This window comes from Castor canadensis, chromosome 13, assembly GCF_047511655.1.
Source record: "Castor canadensis chromosome 13, mCasCan1.hap1v2, whole genome shotgun sequence".
NCBI lineage: Eukaryota > Metazoa > Chordata > Mammalia > Rodentia > Castoridae > Castor > Castor canadensis.
Window position 1 is genome coordinate 36,018,373 of NC_133398.1, and position 16,555 is coordinate 36,034,927.

General features: G+C 42.1%; 1 protein-coding gene across 7 annotated transcripts in view; it reads right to left on the reverse strand.

Annotated features, from left to right (window-relative positions):
- Frmpd1 (FERM and PDZ domain containing 1) overlaps positions 1-16,555 on the reverse strand; it is a 161,969-nt gene that overhangs the window by 20,447 nt on the left and 124,967 nt on the right. For 6 of the 7 annotated variants that reach the window (XM_074051424.1, XM_074051422.1, XM_074051423.1 and 3 more), the window contains 6 exons: positions 14,946-15,103; positions 14,063-14,165; positions 11,174-11,219; positions 6,338-6,472; positions 4,875-4,982; positions 1,758-1,853 (listed from right to left, as the gene is read on the reverse strand). In XM_074051424.1, the coding sequence (XP_073907525.1) occupies positions 1,758-1,853; positions 4,875-4,982; positions 6,338-6,472; positions 11,174-11,219; positions 14,063-14,165; positions 14,946-15,103 (646 nt within the window). The remainder of the gene's footprint in view (positions 1-1,757; positions 1,854-4,874; positions 4,983-6,337; positions 6,473-11,173; positions 11,220-14,062; positions 14,166-14,945; positions 15,104-16,555) is intronic. The other variant, XM_074051429.1, reaches the window with a different exon arrangement.

A 16,555-nucleotide genomic window follows, 5' to 3' on the forward strand; every position in this document is an offset into this window, starting at 1 on the left:
AGCCCTTCACAGCTCAGCTCAAGTGTGGTTTCTTTCCCCAGCCTTGACCAATGTCCAGACAGCATGGAAAAGATGGTCCTCTACCTGGCATACACAGTGCTTCCTGACCCTTCTCTTTACAGCCCTCATTTTATCCTGCCCCATACTATTGGGAGCTCCAGAAATGTCACTATCCCTCAACTAGACTGCAGTTTCCTGCAGCAGCCGCCATTTACCAGGCTCGGTAACTTGTCAGAGCATCTCAAGCGGAGGAGCTTGTTAAGTAAAACAGAATATGCAGGGCCAGGCCTGTTCCCATATGGTGCCTGGGTTTTTAGCCCCTCTAGTGTTTGGATAGCAGGTGGAGTAACCGACAAGTGTCAGGGAGGCCCAGTAGTAAAGGGTAAATGCTTAGGAGTTGTAATACAATCTTGGGCAAGTCACTTCACCTCTCCTTGTTCCTCCACTGCAAGAAGTGCTATAAACACCATCTTTCTGGATGGTTCTGCAACTAAATGAGTTCCTTGCTTATCACAGGTGCTCACACCATGGTAGTTGAGGGACTGTCAAGGCAGATAGATTCAGGACAAGATGGCTGGGGGTCGTTGGAGCCATAGATTCTCCTGAGAAAGAGGTTCAAGTTTGTGGGGAGCGGATTAAAGCCTATGAGAACTGGACACAAGCAAGGCAAGATGCAATTAATTGCTTTTACCTGTAGGCCGAGATAGGCACAGCCCCTGACACCAAACAGGGAAAGGCAGAAGACCTGCGTCTCCTAAGTTGTGTTCAGAGAAGCAGGAACACAGGTTTCTCCTGTCATAATGTCACTCCCCTCCCCATGGCGCCACCCTGTTTACTGCTATAAAAGAAGGAGGTAAAGGGGCCTTTGCCTTTCAGGGCTTTACTTTTGGACTTCTGAACTTTTGGCTTGGCTTTTGGCTTTTTGCTTTGGGGGGAGGGGTGCTTTTTGCCTTTGAATATTAGGAAGAAGATTTTACTTTGAGCTTTTTGGTGTGGGAAGCTTTTGGAAGGGAAAAGAATTATTGAAGGGAAAAATTGATGAAGGGAAAAGAATTTGTTGCAGGGAAAAGAAATGCTAAAGAGGGGTTGATAGAAAGTCTGCACCAAGAACTTTAACACAGGCTTCAGAGAGCAAAGCTGAGAAAGAACTTCATACATAGGTCTTAGGAAAGCTAAAGCTAAAGAAAAGCCAACGAGAACACGATACAGTGCACAGTGCAAGTCTAAGGATAGAGACCTTAAGAGTTATGCATATGCAGTTTTTAGGTGCAGCTGCTGGTTTGCAAGTTTGAGCACCAAGGCTTTGAGAGAGCTAAAGAGAGATGAGACAGTGCAAGCTTGGGGGAAAAAGACTTTAAGAGCGATTAAGCTAAAGATAAGCTGAGAGCAAACATGGGATAGTGGGAGCCTAAGGAACGAGGTTTTAAGCAAGGTTTTAAATAACTGCAAGGGGTAAGGCCTTAAAGAATCAAGATAAAGAGAAGCAATGAGGGTGTGTGTCTCCAGCCAAGAGTACAACACACCTGACCCCAACTTTCTGTCTGTCTATCTTGTGTCTTTTCTAAAATCTTCAGTCGCCCCCAGCTAAGCCCAGTTAGATCCAGTAATAACCAAGGACCTAGAGAAAAAACCTTCAAAGTTTACTTTTTGTGTGTGTGTGTGTCAGTACTGGGGTTTGTACTCGGAGCTTTATGCCTGCTAGGCAAGTGCTTTACCATTTGAGCCATGCCTCAAGCCCTCAAGTTTACTTTTAATACCTTCACGGTTGTGTTTGCCTCAAACTTGAAAGCTTTGGTCTGTCCATTCTCCAAGTACAGCTTGAGCACGTTGGGCATACACAGCAGAGAGTTACCCTGGAAAACACAAGAGCAGCACTGTGTGTCCCTGATACACCCTTCCTCCCCCTGGGTGTGCCCATCCTCAGCCTTTTGACCTGGCCAGGTTTGGAAAGCAGGATCCATCCTAACCTCATCACGGTTAGGACGGTTGTTGCTTGGCATTTGGGAATTTCTCCAAAGGACAGGTACACTTTGTCAAGGGACACACGTGAGAACTCATAGATATTATGAGTGGTGGGGGAGAGTAAGCCCGGCCATGGTATACTGATAGCATTGTAGGAGCCTGTGCAGTGTCTCAAGACTGTCACCTGACATGTCTCTTGTGGTTGCCACTCTTATGGGACGCAATTTGGCAAAGAAGAAGACGAGCGTGTGTGCCCTCCAAATTGGGCCTTTCAGAGATTCTTGGCTCCTTACCTTGTGAGGTTAACATGGAGGGCAGAATGCTCTCTTAAGAGATTAAACTTTCCCCCACCCCCATTTTACTGTTATATTCCCTATAGGGAAATCTCACCAAAGGGCAGAGGGAGCCCCTCCACCTCCACTCACCCCATCTATCACCTCAGATTTGCCAAATCTCCAAGAGACTCTGCCACTCTTGCTGGGAATTAGGGGAAGCAAGCATGGTGCTGGTCTTTGGTGATCCCATGCTAGCAAGAATTCCAGAGGGTGGCAGGGGTGTCAGAGCGTGTCCCCAGGGCCAACTCTCATAAAAAATCATCTTTGAATGTTTGAGCTGCAAGTAGAAAGAGACCTTGGGGCTGGGGTCCTTGAGAACCAGCAAAGAGATCTTAGAGTCACCAAGATCTGACTAGAACTGGACCCAGCTCTTATCTCCATAAAGAGTTTGGGCAAAAAGCCCACCTGGGTAAAGAAGTACAATCTTTCCCCGTGAAAATCTCAATCTTCTAAACAGAAGGGTGCTTGTGTCATCTAAGCAAGTCTCACGAAAACCACTGTTCTGTCTAACTTTGGTTTTTTAACCACAGTGTTTTTATGGAGAAAAAGGAATACAGTCATATGCTAGCATCACTTCATACTCAGTCAGGATGAGGGATTTCAAACCATTCCCTCTGCTGTAATCTCATTTCTCTGACCTTAAGTGTTTAGAAACCTTAATTGTTGGATTTCCCACATGGGGAATTTTTTTCCTTAGTACTTTACAATTTGTGATTTAAAAGGTTTACAAAAAGACACATCCATTATCACATCACACAACTACCATTACTTTTCTTTCAGGCTTCTTCCAATCTTTGTCTATGTTTGTACATAGCTTTTAAAGAGCTGCAAAAACAGAATATGCACTTATTCTTTGCTCCTTTTTAAAAAAAAAACCCAACACATATTTCAATACAATTTTAACACGGGCTTAATGTCTATAATTTCAATGGCTTTGTAATATTCTATTGAATTCAAGTCTCAGAATTGATGTAACCATTCCTCTTCCCTAGACATTTAGCAGTTTCACTTTTTTTTTTTTTGGCTATTTAAAATATTGATACTATTGATATCTTTAAATATATGGGTTTTTGCATTTAAATGGTTTTATATTCTAAATTATTAGGAAAGCAATCCTGTGCCACTTTCTATGGCAGTCATTCAGTTGTGCTTCTATCCAGCCAAAAAAACTAAACTGATTTACGAAGCCGCCACTTAGTATGTGACTACAGGTATTTCTTTCCTAAGCACTAGGCTTATGGTCTTCCTTAGCTGTGCTCATTTACTAAGCACGAAGTATCGCTTCATAATATTTTCCTTTTCATTTCTTTAACTGTGAGTAAAGTTAAACACAATTCCAATGCGGGTTTACTACTCTAGATTCTTCTAGAGTGATTGTGCACCCCGAGGCAGTCTTAGCATTTTTCAAGGGGAACCGTTTAACCACCAGTTTTATCACCTTTTAAACACTGGAGAGGATAAATAGGCAGCTCACAATGATGGACTCACTGGTTTTGCTCTCTGCCTTTTGTGGTACATGTAGAGACTCCCACAAATTCCCCTAGGAGCCCCAAACTGCAAGTTTACCCAGAGAGATCTTTTTAAGAACCCCATTCCTCTATACTGTCCATTCCTACCAAAACTCTAAACCAGTTTAGAGCCCTGGAAAACACAAGAATAGTGTTGTGTCTCTAATACAACCTTCCTTCCCCGGGGCATTCCCGTTCTTGGCCATTTATTTGGCCTTGCCTTGTTTGGAGAGCAGATCCTCCCTAACTTCATCACTCAGGGTTGACTCGAAAGTTTCAAAATCTAGTATCAATTGCTAAATTCAGATACTACTTACAGTATCTGAATTGTGTTAAAATTTATACAATTTTATAGTAATCGTATAAATTACGAATAAAGGAAGATTTATCCAACAAATCCCATTAAAAACAAACTCTAGCTTCCCTTTATATCCCTCCATCTCCCATCAAACTTGGCTCACTCTATAGCAAAAAAGACTAGACAGCATGCCTTAGCGAAAAACAAAAGAAGTGAAGTCACATAGACCAGGCTTCTGTCTTTTCTTAATATGTGATCTTAGTGGTTAATTCTCTGTATCTCTCTAAGATTCTGCTTGCTCTTTTGTTAGAACATCTCCCTTGCAGGGGAGGATTAGGTACACAGACAGTTTGGGGGCACATAACAGAGGTTCAGTAGATTATGGGTTCTTTAAAAAAAAAATCTCCACCACTGTCACCTCTATTATTAATATTTCACCTTCAGAAGGAATGAGTTTGAAGATTCATAATGAGAAGTTAATTACCGAAATGTGTAGAAATTTCAAAGGCAAGAAAATGTTGTCACAGATTAAAAGAGCCACACCCAGGGTTTCTCCCTTGTCCCACTCATTACCCGGAGCCCCTGCGAGCCTTCCTTGCCCAGGGTCTGCAGGCATCTTACTGAAAGGGGGTACAAAGGCTCTAGCAAATGCACACATTCCCTCTGTATCCCTTCTGTACTGAGGGTTCCAGAGTTACAGGGAGTCATGTGCCAGAAGGCAGCTCACCAGCCTCACCAAGAGTAGTATTTCATCTCTGGCCAATGACGCACCTGGCTATGTCCACTGACCAGCACTTCCTCAGCAAAGTGCACCTTCACAGGGTTGGTCTTCAGCCTGGCCCTCTTCTCTTCAGTCAGGAAGGATGACTTGGGTACTCCCTGAAAGATGTTAGTGAACAGCATATGCATAAAAGTCATGTATATCTTATTTCTTAAAAAAAAAAAAAAAAACACACAACACTTTGACGGCTGGTGTAGATTTGATTAAAACCCACAGGAAGAACGACATTCCATTTAAAGATCTCTTTTCCTGAGATCTAGGAATCCCAACCCAAACCATGTTCTTACGTGTCTGAATAACTGAAAATTAAAATCGGGAGCAAAATGGCTATAATATGATGATGATAAAGAGAACTGGCCTGTGGAGGAGGAGACCTGAATTTCAACCTCAAGTTCTGCTACTTAACAGTTGTGAGAACTACCTCAAACACAAATTCCTATGAAAGAAAACCAGAGAGGGTGTGTGTGTGTGTGTGTGTGTGTGTGTGTGTGTTTACCCTTCTCTGGCTTTAAGTCTTCCCATTTAGCCAGTGTGGGAGTTAGACAGGGCTGCTGCCTGAAGCTCTGAGCCCTGTGATTTGCATTAGCCCCTCTTTTCTCTTGTGGGTGTACCCTCTTTCTCCAGAGGTAGAAAGATTCATTATCAGTTCATTATGAGTATCTGGTGAAGCCCTTGGACTGTCAGGCCAAATTGTGACATTTGGTGAGTAGTATCTTATATGGTCTAGACCAACGGGATGTGATCTTCCTGGATGAAATCTCAATACACTATTTTCTAGCCTAGCATGCTATGTTCCCTTAGTCTGGATGGCCCTTTAGGCCAGCCTCTAGAACGTTTACATGGGTAGGAGTCCTGTGATGGAGCCCTGGGCCACATAATAGGCAGCTGACAGGGATCAGGGAAATTAAATTGCTGGAAATAATGCTCATAGACTCAGCTATAAATAGGCCAATTCTGAAATGGACAAATGACCCTGAATTTTTAATTCAAGAAGATAATCATCTCATTGGCAACTAGAACTTTGGGGCGACCAGCTATATAACTATGATTCATTACCTCAAATGTATAATTTGCTTTAACACAACAATAACAACAAAAATATTTAGTAGGAGACACAGCAGTGGTTGCAGAGAAGTACACCTATAGAAATTACTGGTCTTCCAATCAGAAGGAATAGAAAAAAAATAGGGGAAGAGAAAGTTACAATCCAAAACTACCAGATTACCAGACTGCTTCAAATGAGTGTAAGACTCCTATCCCAGGTGAATCTAGGGGGTTCGTAAGTAATAGCTGACATCATCCAAGATCAGAGAGGCTAAAGATCCTCATTGAATATTGAGGATTCAGGAAAACATATACTAGTAAGCTTGTCACTAATTCTTGGCAAAATCTAAGATAAGAGATGATCAGAGAGCTTTTAGACAGTGATCGCCAATGACTAATGTGAAGTTACCAAGAACAAGTCAGAGCCAACCAAATTCATTTTTCTTTTGAAGATAGGATTCCAGATTGGTAGGCCAGGGTCCTGTGGATATAGTAGTATTCCTTCATTCTTGCAAACCATTTGATAATCTCTCCTATAATCCCCCTGTGGAGAAGGCCAGATGCAGAACCATTAGGTGGATTCAAAACTGGTTGACCTATACTCAAAATAGTTGTTTGGTTTTTTTTTTTCCAGTGTTAGGGATCAAACCTAGGAACTTGTACATGCTAGGTAAGTGCTCTATCCCCAAGCTACACCCCAGCTCAACAGCCCTGAGTTCTATCTAAACAACTCAGATTCCCTTTGGCTCAATTCTTACCAATGATGTTTAGCAATGCCTTCGATGAAGTCAGAGAAAATGAATTTACAAAATCTATGAATGATACGATACTGAAGAGTGTCATCAGATCTCCAGCAGCAGAAATTGGGAGGAAAGATTAAAAAAAACCCTAGGAATCCAAAAGAGTGCAAGAAACATGAATAGGAGAAACTATGGGTCAAAGGCCAAGAAATCACAACAAACGTAAGAGGATGTAGCAGATACAGAGATGTTAAGAGCTGAAGGGAACAGAGAGAAATGAGTAGTCAAAGCAATAGGTACAAACATCACCACCCTACACACCCAAAGGAGTAAGAAACCAGGGGCACGACAGAGAGAAAAGGAATCTGCAGGAGCCAACCATTGTTGTCTCTCACCCTAGGGAGGGCATTTCTGCAACAGTCAGGCCTAAAGCTGGATTATGGTAAAGAAAATTAACTGGGTAGGAACTAGAAGACTTGGGAAGAGGAGGTTCCTTGACATGAAGGGAGAATGACTCCAGCTGATGACTGTCCTAATAAGCCTTTCAGCCCTGTGTTTCCCTGACTATAAAATCACAGCACACCAGAATGCTGGGCCCAAGCAACATGACTTGATAAGGATTCATGTGAAGTATAGCATTGAGGATCAAAAAAATCAACTGCACAAGTGTGACATATGAGGGTGGGCTGGTGGGGAGGGTGCTGGCTTGGAAGCTATTCATTTGAAAACCAGTTCAGTATTTCTTTACAAATTTCACTCAATTCTATAGTGTGGTTGGGCTTGCCACAAGGTAAATTCAATCTTAGGCTTCACTAGCATTCTTGATGCAGGTCAGAAAAGCACCCTCCATTCCCCTTGGTACTCTTTGGTACTGGTGGATATGTGTTCCTATCTGGGATCCAACATTTGCAAGGGTCACAATGAAATTGGAATCTGAACAGAAGACTAGCAGGGAAGTGAGAACTCACAAAAACACATCTGAGGAAGAGTTGTTTAGCCTGAAGAAAAGAAGGCCATGCTTCCAAATCTTGGAAGAACAATTTCAGACAAGGTAGACTTGTTTTGAACTAGGACTATTCACAGGCAAGAAGGGCCTCCATTGCATTAGGAAACACCCAACATGAAACTGGCTGCTGTGAGGAAGAATACATTCTGTGTCATGGAAATGTCCAACTCACTGGTCCTATGGTGGCGCCTACATTTTTACATTGGAAAGTCAGCACTGCTACCCAGGTAGCAGAACATATTGTAAACCTCCTACCGAAGCACTCTTTGGCCAGCTAATATTTTAAAGAGAAATTTAAAGACTGAGTTATCCATTATTCTGGGACTTCTAAGCTCTCCCAGGATTCTGAATTAATTTATCAGAGAGCAGCAGATCCAGGCTAATACAATCTCTGTGTGCATTTTTGCTGAAGAGATAATGCTTAAAAGCACATTAAAAGGAACTAGATGAAAAACATTTCCACATCTTTTTCAATACCCCAACCCCTTGATCTCCTTTGTCATTTTATGAAAACAGCAGGGTTTAAGGAGGTAAAATAGCATGATATTAATAAGTGTAGGTTCTAGAGTTTAACTACCTAGAAAATAGCCCAGTCCCACTGATCTCTGGATAGGAGACAATGAGTGTGGAGGCCACAGTGTCCTCATCTGCAAACAGGGGATAATGAGTGTATTTGCCTTGTAGGATTTCCTTTTGGTGAAAATTAAATAACACATTAACAATTAGTATTAATATTATTAAAATAATATATAGTTTATATAAGCAAATGCAGGTTTGCAAAATTAAACCAAGATGTATTTTTCTATAAAATTCTATGTCCTAGGGAAGTAGGAATCCATATTTAACTTTGGATTTTATAATTCTTAAGCAATTTCAAGTCATTGGAGGACCTTAAGAATCTACTCTGACCGTAATGAGCCTTCCTGGCTGAAACAAGACATAGATGATCATGTTGCAGTGTCTGTAAAATGTTTCAGGACACTTCTGGTGGAAGGCCCTGGAGCGGCCAACATTCAGGGCATTTCTGAGAGGCAGGGCTAATACTGGTTTTCCCCTGGTCCTCCAGAGCGCGGTTATTAACATTCCCTCTTCCTGGAAGTTCTGCGGGACTCAGGAGTGGTACTGGAACACAGCAACTTTCTTCTCCTACTTTTCAGTTGGTTTTTTTTTTTTTTTTTTAAATGAATGTACTATCCGCTGTTTTCCCAGCTCCTCACTTACCAAGTGTTTTATTTTGCTCATTTCTTGGAAAGGCAGTAGGGAAAAAAAACCCTACCTAATTAAGATTAAGATGTTTCCCATTGAGATGATAATCAGCTAAATAAAAAGAATGGCTTACCACCTGCACTGCCATTTATTCTGATTAGCAGTCCCTGTTTTTATATTGGTTTCACATTATTTCATAGACAAACTGTTTAGAAGAGAAAAACCTCCAATTATTGTGCATAAAACACTTGGTCTGTCATGTTTATGGCAAACATCTTAATCCTAAGTCAATTTTTTTCCTACACTATTTTAAAGAAATAAAGCAAAAGATAATACTTGTCAAGTAAGGAGAGGAGAACATTTCTTTGCTGGTGAAGTGTTTGGACCACAGAGTTTTTTATATTTTTGCATAACCAAATAGCTACCTGTTCCTTTGTGCGTCTTCCTGCACTCTGTCTACACAGGAAGGCTTTTTACAACCTATTACTCAATGGATACCCGTCCGTGTTGTTTACATTTTAAGATATGTTTTTATATTTAAGTTCTATAACACCACATGGTGTGAGACTGTATTTCTCCCATATACTTAAAGAAATGTCAAGTATAATTTCTTTCTTTTCTTTTTTTTTAAACAGAGCTGGAGTTTGAATTCAGGGCTTCACACTTGCTAGGCAGGCACTCTACCACTTGAGCCAAATCCTCAGTTTTTTGAATAATTACTTTTTCTCCCATTGGTTTGGAATGCCATGTTTATTTACACACACATCTATTTTTTTTTCAAGTATCTATTCTTCAATTTCTTAATTACATTGATGTATTCAACATCTCACCAATAGCATACTGCTTTAATTATTAGTTTTTAAATCTGCACATCAAGGTCATCCTCATTGTGGTCCTGGGGTTTGAACTCAGGGCCTCATGCTTGCTAGGCAGGTGCTCTGCCACTTGAGCTATGCCTCCAGCACTTTTTGCTTTAGTTATTTTTCAGGTGGGATCTCATGTTTTTGCTATCCTTCACAAGACTCACATATTTCTTTTCCTTAAGATTTTCCTGTTTTATAACTTTTCCCTGTGAAGAACTAGCTCTTGGATTTTCAGAAGCATCATTTAGATTTGCCTTTTATTATTTTCAATCTTATTAGTTTTATTAGCATTTTCTTTCAATTTCTTGCCTTGAATATTTAATTGATCTAGTTCCTTATTAAATAATAAAAAAACACTTAAGGCTATGAATTTTACCCTGAGTATGGCTTTGATGGCACATAATAGATTTTAAGAAGCAGAGTTCTAATTTTTAATTACTGTGTAAACAGTAAATAATGATAGTTTTGTTTTTCCACTTGACTCCATCTTCAGTAAGCTGCATTTTTTATTTCCAAGTGGCTGGATGATTTTAATTAAATTTTGACAGTTATTAGTTTCCACTTTAAATTATAATCAGGAAAAGGGATCTCTACAGTTTTTGTATGATGCTTTTTTCTTTGAGACAGGGTCTTGTGATGTAGCCCAGGCTGGCCTTGAATTTGTGATCTTCTGCCTCAGCCTCCTGAATGCTGGGATTACAGGTATGCAATGCCATGTTCAGCCCTGTACAGTTTTTTATTTGAGAAGTTTTTGCATTTTCTTGGCGGCCTGGTGCTTGGTCAATTACATTAGATTATTAGAGTGTAAAAATTTTTTGTGTCCCCCCCCTCTTTTCTTTTTCTTCTGTTTGTCTGTTTGCAGACAAGGCTGACAAGTTCGCATTAAAATCTCTCACAAAGAATTGTCTGTTGCTTTTTCCTCCTTGGTAGTTTTTGCTCTTACAGCTGGATCAAATACTGTTCCTTGTAAATAAAGGGCCCCTTGGCCTGTGGTGGGTCAGGATTGGCGTGCCCTTCCTTTGCCTCATTTCTACCATAGCTGGCCTGTGGTAAGCCTGAGCTGATAAAACACCTCATTTGGTCCACAGGGTAACCCATTAGACAAACCAGGCAGCGACTGTCATCCCCACTATTTTACAAAAGTGAGAATAGAACTTGCCAAAAGTCATGATACTTAAACCTGTCTCGAAACTCCCCTTTCAGTGGCCTTTCCATCATCCCATGCCACATAGCACAGGTCTGTCTCTGGAAGTTCTTGAGGCCCAGATCACATGTTTTCACCATGGTACCCAAGAGCAGGAGCATTGACTGGCCACCCACTGCCTGGCCACCCTCTGCTTTTTACCTTTCCTGCTTATTTCATGAGAAATATCTTCCTGTTGGGGCCAAGAACGGTGAAACTAATACATGAGACAGAGAAAGAGATTTACCGATGTGCAGCGAATAACTGTGATGGAAAGAGAATCTTCAGCTTCCCTGAAAAAAAGAATAAAGACAAAACCATTAGTTGTTCTGTGCTGTGTATGTATATAGAACACTGGCAGCTTACGACAAAACAGCCTCTTCCACACTGGCTTCTTTGGTTCAGCAAAATTGAGAAGGACATTGGGAAAGCAGTGATCTGTAAGGGCCCAGAGTACCCCTTTCCCCTTGAGGGAATCTGCAGACACCCATCTCCACAATCTGTCTATACCTACAGCCACTAAGTTAGGGCCCTTCATTGAGTCTCATATGATGGAGAGCTCATCCCAGTTGATACAAGCTAGTCTTATGGCCAAAACTGATTTTTAAAGAAAACATGACAATAATACAGGTAAGTTAGGTTGTTATTTCAAAAAAACTTAAGCTAAACATTTTATTACATAGAATGAATGTCTGTAGATAACATGGATCAGATAAAAGCCAACAAGTTTATGGTGTCTGGGTGCACAGAGCCAGTGTTAACAACCCCAAACATATAATTAAGGTATCAGATATGTGTCTTGTATTATCCTTATAGATTTCAAGTGATCAGATCAACCAGATAACTGCCAAACTCCTCCCTCTCTCCCTCCCTCTCTCTCTCTCTCTCTCTCTGTCTCTGTTTTCCTATATAGTCCAGGCTGGTCTCATGATTTTCCTACTTCTGCCTCCAGAGTGCTGGGATTACAGGTGTGTGCTATTAGCAGACAGGACCATGGGATTGATCCATTTTTATTTCTCTTTGCCTTGCTACATAAAGAAGCATTTTGCAAAGTAATTTTATTTGTCCTGTAATATAAACATTTAGGCCAATGGAGTTTGTGTTATTTCCTCTAATGGATAAACTCAACCTGAGGTTTTTAAGTGTTGCAGGATTGCCTCTTTTCCATTTCATGTGGGTATAAGCCTTTTCTGAGGTAAATCATATAAACCAAGGTCCAATAATGTCAAAAGGACACTTTGGCTTTGCAGATATTTGGAGGAATTAGACAGGTTGTGTTGCCATTGTTGAATCATTTTGTTTTGCTTTGTTTTGTTTTTTTTTTTTCCCTCCTTTACAAGTTACAATGCTGCTTCTAGATACTGGGAACTAAGCTTAAAAAAAAAAAGCAATGCTGGGTGGGGTTCCCACATGCAAACCACGGCACAGGGCACAGAGAGATGCACAGCACACTTCAAGTTGTACTCCTGCTTAGAAGTCCACAGTGGCTGGCCCCCCCTGGGGGACAGTGGAATCTGCTGTGTTGGCATCTAGGCCCCTCCTCCATCTGGGTTTCACTGCTCAGCAACCTCTGCTCCTAATCCTGTTTCCAGCTTATCACATGGCCTGGATCACCCTCCACCTCCATCTCTACCAGCACAAAGGTGCAGCTGAATTACTTCCAGACCACCTCTGCTTTGTCAACCTACAACTTCCTCCTAAGCTGGAGGAATCTTCAGTGTTTATGGCCCATCTCCTCTGTTTCTTTCCTCCCTCCCTCCCTCCCTTCCTTCCTTCCTCTTTCTCTCCTCTCCTTCATTCCTTCCTTCCTCCTTCCTCCCTCTCTCTCTCTCCCAATCTCTCTCCACCCCTCTCTCCCCCCTCTCTCTTTCTCTCTCTTTCTTTCTTCCTTTCTTTCTGGTAGGACTGGGGTTTGAGCTCAGGGCTGCATGCTTGCAAAGAAGGTGCTCTACCGCTTGAGCCACACCTCCATTCCATTTTTGGTCTAGTTATGTTGAGATGGGGAATCTCGAGACTATTTGCCTGGGGTAGCCTCAAACCATGCTCCTGATTTCAACCTCCCAAGCAGCTAGGATTCCAGGTGTGAGCCACAGTGCCCAGCAGATTCTCTATAAATCTTTAATTAAATTCCATGTTGCGTGAGTGTGTGTGCGCATGTGCTCACCTGCCTCTGTGTCTCCATAGTGAGCTGTGCTTCCTGAGGGTAGAGACTGCACTCTGCACCTTTGTTTTCTATTTCTCTGCCCTGAGGTTATTACCCATTGCTCAGTATGTGCTGTGGGCAATGTGCCCTCAGAAATGCACATCAGGCCAAAGCCAAGCCAGCCATCACACAGAAAGGCACAAAGACAGGTACAGGTGTATCTTCAGGCAAGCTTTCACCTGCCTCTGTTTCTCATCTCTCTCTATTTACATTAAGGTCATTAAAGCAGTGTTGAGTGAAAAATTTAAAAGCTAAAGCCTGTATACGCCTATCCACTGTTTATTAGTTCTTTTTCCTCCCATCACTGACATTCCTCCATCTTTAAAGTGCGATTTCCATTCCAGTGCTAACCATATTCACCCACCCAGCTCAGCACCCACACTGTGCCTGTTCTGGGCTCAGAAGATCATGGTCTAGACAGAATGTGATAGATTTACACAGACCTCAATGACACCAGGTTGTAAGTGCTATGTCAATAAAAATACATATATGCCAAACAGGTTATATATTTAAGAGGAGATACCAAAAGGGTTAAAGAACAACAAAAGCATTTTGGCATCAATTTCATTCCATCTTTGGCATGTATTACAAGCCTGTCAATCCTAGAGGGGAGGGCCTATATGATATAATCAGTACTGTCACCACAGTGCCTAGCACAGTATCTTTGGGCATGGCAGGGGTCTGAGAAGGAAACACTCTGTGCTTGCCAAGTTTTTCTGTAGGTGGGGGAAGAAGAGCAAACAGGAACAGCCACCACTGTGAAGCCATCTTACTTGACAGAATTAGAACTCTAAGACGAGGCTGCTCTTATTGCTTTAGAGGACACTGGACCTTCCTAAAGTCACAAGAACTGTTATGCCATTCCTGTTGCCCACCATTCTGTGGCTGTATGATCATCTGCACAGCTCCGAGTGATAGAAGACAATTTAATACCTCAGAATATCGACTGCTCTTTCACAGGACAGGTCTTCGGCAGGTTCATTGTTCATTTGGAGGATCTGATCACCAGGGAAAAGCTTGCCATGCGCGGAGCCTCCTGTTACATGGAAAATAAGGAATCGGTGCTCAGGCCAGGAGGACCCAGATCCCATGTGTCACATTGTCACAGTTGAATGGCAGTCTGAATTCCTTGGGCACTGTCTCACATGGATCTTAGTTTTCCTATTTGCAAACCATAAATAATGTATCTATCATCCATCAATTTCCAGGGATATTTAGGAGACTATCCTGAGAAAGAAAAACTTTCTTATCTTTATCTCTAAAGAACTCTGGTATGTATGTGAGTGTGTGTGCACACCTGCAAGTGTAAAATGGAATTAATATATTTTAACTTGTCCCAGATCTAACATCAATACACAGCTCAAGTATGTAAACAAACACTGGGCTTTCCCAGCCTGCTTCTCTCCACCCCAGCACAGCCTATATCTCACAAAGACTCAAGTGAAAACAAATCAATAGTTTCTATTACTGTCTGCCCAGAAACTCACCAGCTAGGAGCCTGCAGCATTCAAAGAGGAGAGGGCGGGCTTATCCAAATACTTTCACTGCCCCTGAGACTGGCCAGGGAGCTGTGGGAAGGCAGAGCCCTGGTCAAGGCCAGTGGGAGTCTGGGGCTCAGAGCAGCAAGTGCTCTTGGAGGCCTCCTCCTTCCTGGCACCAAAAGAAGGTAGAAAGCCCAAGACAGAATGAGGTCAGAATTTTCCAACCTCCTGGGGTAAGAGGAAGTTTTTTGTTATAGGACAGATACACGGGAAGAGAACCAGGGCTACTTTTCCTAAGAAACCAATTTATTTCATATTTCCCCATCAGGCCCTACCTGCTGTGACAGCCACCACTGTGAGAGGAAGGCTCTCAGAAATGTGAAATCCATAGTCCTGGAGGAGGGCATCTCTGTCTATCTTTACTGTGTGCCTCACAGGAGTGAGGGCCTGTGTTGGGGTCCCAGGAGGCCCATCAGCTGCAGCAACTTTAGCCCTGGAAGAGAAGGAGAATGTTAAAAAAAAAAAAAAAAAGGGAAAGGGAAAGGGGGGTTCCAGATGGTGGCCACCAACTGGGTCAGCTCTAGATGTGATGGAGAAAGAGGTGGAGCTGAGCAGTCACCAATGCTCCCCTTGACAAGGGCCAGGCTACAAAAAGCACTAGTTACAACACCAAGTAGAACTGTGCTCCAGAAGAGAGGTTGTGAGGTGCATGTGCATCAGAGGAGGTGAGAAGTTTTCACTTTGTGGGGCAAGGGATGGGGAATTCAGGGTATATTTGCTGCCTGGAAGAGGTAGGATTTGCTGTACCTTGAGAGGTGTCTAGAGGACAGCTGAACAGCTCAGATCCTGGCACATAGACAGCAATATGCTGTTTAGAGAATCAATGAATGGACAGACAGATGGACATACGGATGGATAAGCAGTCCAGGCAAGAGGCACTGCTTGAGCAGAAGTAGAGGAGAGGTAAAACATGGATGGAAAATAGGAAGGAAGAGTTGTTCTGTTTAGATGTTTGATGATAGTTAATCTTATAGATGGATTATTTCTCTGGTAATTTTTTTTTTTTGCTTTATGATAAATTTTGCTTTGCTTTAAACTTTGTAATGGTGAGGATTGAATATGAAATTCCAGATAGCAAGACTCCCTCTATATTAATCTCTAGAAACATATGTGTTCACTCTGTATCTAAAAGCAGGTAAGGTGAAAGCTGTATTTTCTATCTCTTAAAACCACAAAGCAAATCATGAGCTATTTTTCATTTTGTGCATGCTAATGATTTTTTTCCCTCCTGAGAGTCAGTGGTTCTTTCTGAGGAAGGTCAAATAAAGATGGGACAAGGTGTTTATTGCCATTATAAACAACAGAAACATGGAGAAATCACAGCTCCTTCAGGGCTTTGTAGTTAAAACCCATCATTTGTCCTCATCCATTTACTAAACACTGTCAGGAACTCTGCCTAATGCAGCAGGACTTCACTTTTCTGAAAATCACCTCTGTCATTTGTCACAACCACACATTTCAACAAGAATCAGGAAGTATGAAAAACCATCTCATGAGCCCAAAATGCATGTGACAAGTCTAAGTGCATGCCTCCTGTGCATCATGGCACTGTCTATCGAGGAGCCCCTCAGATTGATAAGCGGACTGAAGCTCTGAGACGACGTAAGCCACATGGACTGGGAGCAGAGAGATTTCCTCTAGGTAAGCACATGGTAATACTGAGCGGGGTGAGCAGAGACCTAACACAAGGGAAAATGCAGCGAGCTATGAAAATCAACTCGGAGGAAAACTCAGACCTATTCCTTATAGCTTTTAATGTTTGTAGAGCTTCAGAGTATGAAGACATGCACCTGGATTCCCAACGACTTGGAAGGCTGAGGCAGGAAGATTGGTTGAGCCCAGGAGTTCAAGGCCAGCCTAGGCAACATAGCAAGATACTGCTGCT